Source organism: Branchiostoma floridae, chromosome 8, assembly GCF_000003815.2.
Source record: "Branchiostoma floridae strain S238N-H82 chromosome 8, Bfl_VNyyK, whole genome shotgun sequence".
NCBI lineage: Eukaryota > Metazoa > Chordata > Leptocardii > Amphioxiformes > Branchiostomatidae > Branchiostoma > Branchiostoma floridae.
This window is the reverse complement of record NC_049986.1, coordinates 4,728,356-4,731,458: the sequence shown is the minus strand read 5'-3', so window position 1 is coordinate 4,731,458 and position 3,103 is coordinate 4,728,356. Positions and strand designations below refer to the sequence as shown.

Sequence of the window (3,103 nt, the reverse complement as noted above, 5' to 3'; positions counted from 1 at the left end):
TTTCCACACACAAGTACAGGCTCATATCTTAATGTTATCCACATGTACAGGCTCATATCTATACAACAAAACATATAAGTGCAGGTCCACACTCTTTACAACACACATGTACAGGCTCACATCTTTACAACACAAACACAGGCCTGCATGCATATCTTGACAGAACACAAGACAGTTCAGGCCCACATCTTTGTAACACAGTGACGGTCACCGTCACCGTCACTGGAACTGAGGCACAAATCAGGTACAGGCCTAGGCTCATATCTTTACAATACACAGGAACATGCAGAAGTGCACTAGTCAGTCAAATACCACATGTATCAGAACTACATGTAAATGTACAGTGTCACTGTGAATCTGTATTGAGCATGCAATCAAATGAAACCCCTGTCACCTCTGACAGCACATGAAACCAGTCCTGCTGGAACACAGGAGATGTCACAGAGGGGCACAGATCTGCCACTTTCTTAATCTGAAACACAAAGTTACACATGTTACCTCCTGCCATAACAAGCATACAATTACCTTTCGTCACAACAAAACTTTAGTAACAACTTGTGAAGCTTGAGGATTGCAGAAACTTTGAGAGACTTCAGTACTAATGGTAAGAGCTTCCAGATTAATACAATTTAAACAAGAGTTCGTAGACCTCAGGCCTGCATGAAATGTATTGGGTGTCTGTAGACCTATTGTTTATTTTTTTTCCTTTTCGTCTGTGGTTGCGTGGTTGAAAAAGTGAGATTTTTTACCTTGTTGGTTTGACTGCACCATGCCAAAGTCTGAAATTCCATTTTGGGAATGTGTAAGCTTGGGCATGGATGAACATTACTTATTTTGGATTTCTTAAGCAGGTAACCAACCACAGTACCTTGAAGTTGTTGAGACGACTTTTCCTACCTTTTTTTGTCTCAGATGGCCCATGTAGTTATTCTGTCACATATGACTTGGCACTGGAAGGTTATTTGCATAATTTGACCAATAATATTTTTACAATAGTTCCATAGACAATATGAATAGTGGTAGGCCCCATCCAGCAGCAACAGTTAGTCCCCAGGGTGGTATGATATTTTATTCAATCCGTCCAACTAAAACCTAAATCTCTTGAAGAACCTAAGCCAAATTTAACAGCAGAATTTACTATTCAAAATGTCCTTTTCAATCCCATTCATAGATGGCAAGCTGCTGCTGCTTTAAAAAGTTCAGAAAGCTGTTGTAGTCAGAGTGAACACCCAGCAAACATCCCACAAAATCAATGAGCAGTTGCTTAGAGGGGGAAAACAATTTCATCATATTTTTGCAGTGACAAAATGCAACAAACGATACTAAATTTAAAACAGAACAAAGCCTCTACCACTTAACCCTGCCCGTACTATAGATTAAGCAGGCCCAAAAGTCAAGCGAATATGACTAGCCCCAAACTACAAATTACCTGCATACAATACGGAAATGGCAACCCCAAAGAAACAGCAAGAAGGAAAAATCATACACATACCTTTCTCTAACACTCAAGCTCTATACATTTCTTCTCCACTTTAGAAAGTTGTATCTTCTGCTGATTGCCACACAGGGTAAAGGAACTTGTACCAGAACTTTAAACTCAGTACTACACAGCTCTCAAAACACCACAAAGTCAGACTAAGTAGCAAACTCAAATTGTACCTAACAAATACAGCAACAGATACTAGACTAGGTATGTCATCTGGCAGGTCAGACACTGTTGATACAAAGTAACCTGATACATTGAAGGTGTCAGAAGCCAGTGCAAAAACAGATGACGATTCTACACCTAAGCTTAAAGACCTATCAATCAACCCAAACCCAACCAAACCAAGCAGATATTGGGGGGATGCCCCAACCACACCAAAACAGGGTCAACCTACAGTATCAAGTTCAAGCACTAGGAGGCCCAAAATCAAACCTGACCACCAGGACACCAGCAACAACCCACGAAACAAATAGCAACACGATGGCACCTTGCGTTCCGGAGATACAGCGCACGCGCAGTGCCCGCACAAAAGGTAACCTGGAATGTCAAGTTCAAGCACCAAGGGCGCCAAAATCAACATTGAGAATTATTCAGCCACCGCCAACACATGTGCCAAATATCAATGCGCCCGCCCCAACCGTTCAGAAGATATAACTCCGGAAATACCCCTCCCGGACACAAAATTCGACCTGCCGCGTCAAGTTCAAACGCGACAAGGCCCAAAGTCAATCCTAGGCAACAGGCAACAACTTCCCACCCATGCACCAAAAATCGTCGCAATGACGCGTATCGTTCCGGACACACAGCGCCAAAAGTGCCCCCAAAACACCAAAAATGCCACCTGCAATGTCAAGTTCAAGCGCCAGGAGGCCCAAAATCAAACCTGAGTGTCAGACTACCACCCCCAACCCACGTACCAAAAATCGTCGTGCTCGCACCATCCGTTCTTGAGATACAGCGCCCTAAATCCCCAGCTTCCAAATTTTCCCACGCCCGTGAAAACCATACCTGCATACATGCAGGTAATGAATAAGTAACTTACAGTTACAGTATAGTAACAGCACACTCATGTTAGGACAGCTTGGACATGTATGAATGTGCATGTATACTAACCATCTTATGCTGTCAATTCTATCAGGTTAACAGTAATTGAGATAAATTAAATGGCATAACATGCCAGTTTCGCATTTTATAATGAGACATTAAAAGTTGCACAAATATCTGACTTTTTCAGCAAACAATTGCACATCAGCACAAACACATCTAAAATCAATTACAAAATGGTGTACATCATCATCACATTTTGTAGTATACTGTGCTGGGTTCTGAGGTGTGGTTCAGAATCTGTACAATACATATACAATGGTATAAACTTCCTGAACACATTTGCATTGCCTAAAGCTCCCTATATACATGTATCTAACAACATTGTGGGGAGTCCGACCTTCAGATTAACTTCCCTAAGCCATGGGCTGTATCTACATCTACATGCAAATTGGGGGTCAGACCAAGGAAAACAGAAATCACAGGAAAATTTATATATATACACACAATGTACCTGACATGGCAATCGGAAGACCATTTCTGTGCACATTGGGGATAGGCTTCAAATACATC

The 3,103-nt window shown here is 41.8% G+C and overlaps 1 protein-coding gene across 1 annotated transcript in view; it reads right to left on the bottom strand.

The window, feature by feature from the left end:
- Positions 1–3,103, bottom strand: part of LOC118421141 (E3 ubiquitin-protein ligase UBR4-like) — a 72,750-nt gene extending 69,647 nt beyond the window's left edge. Inside the window, exons 1-2 of the mRNA XM_035828302.1 lie at positions 3,045–3,103; positions 395–472 (exon numbers count right to left, since the gene is read on the bottom strand). Coding sequence (XP_035684195.1) covers positions 395–472; positions 3,045–3,080 — 114 coding nt within the window. The 5' untranslated portion in view covers positions 3,081–3,103. The remainder of the gene's footprint in view (positions 1–394; positions 473–3,044) is intronic.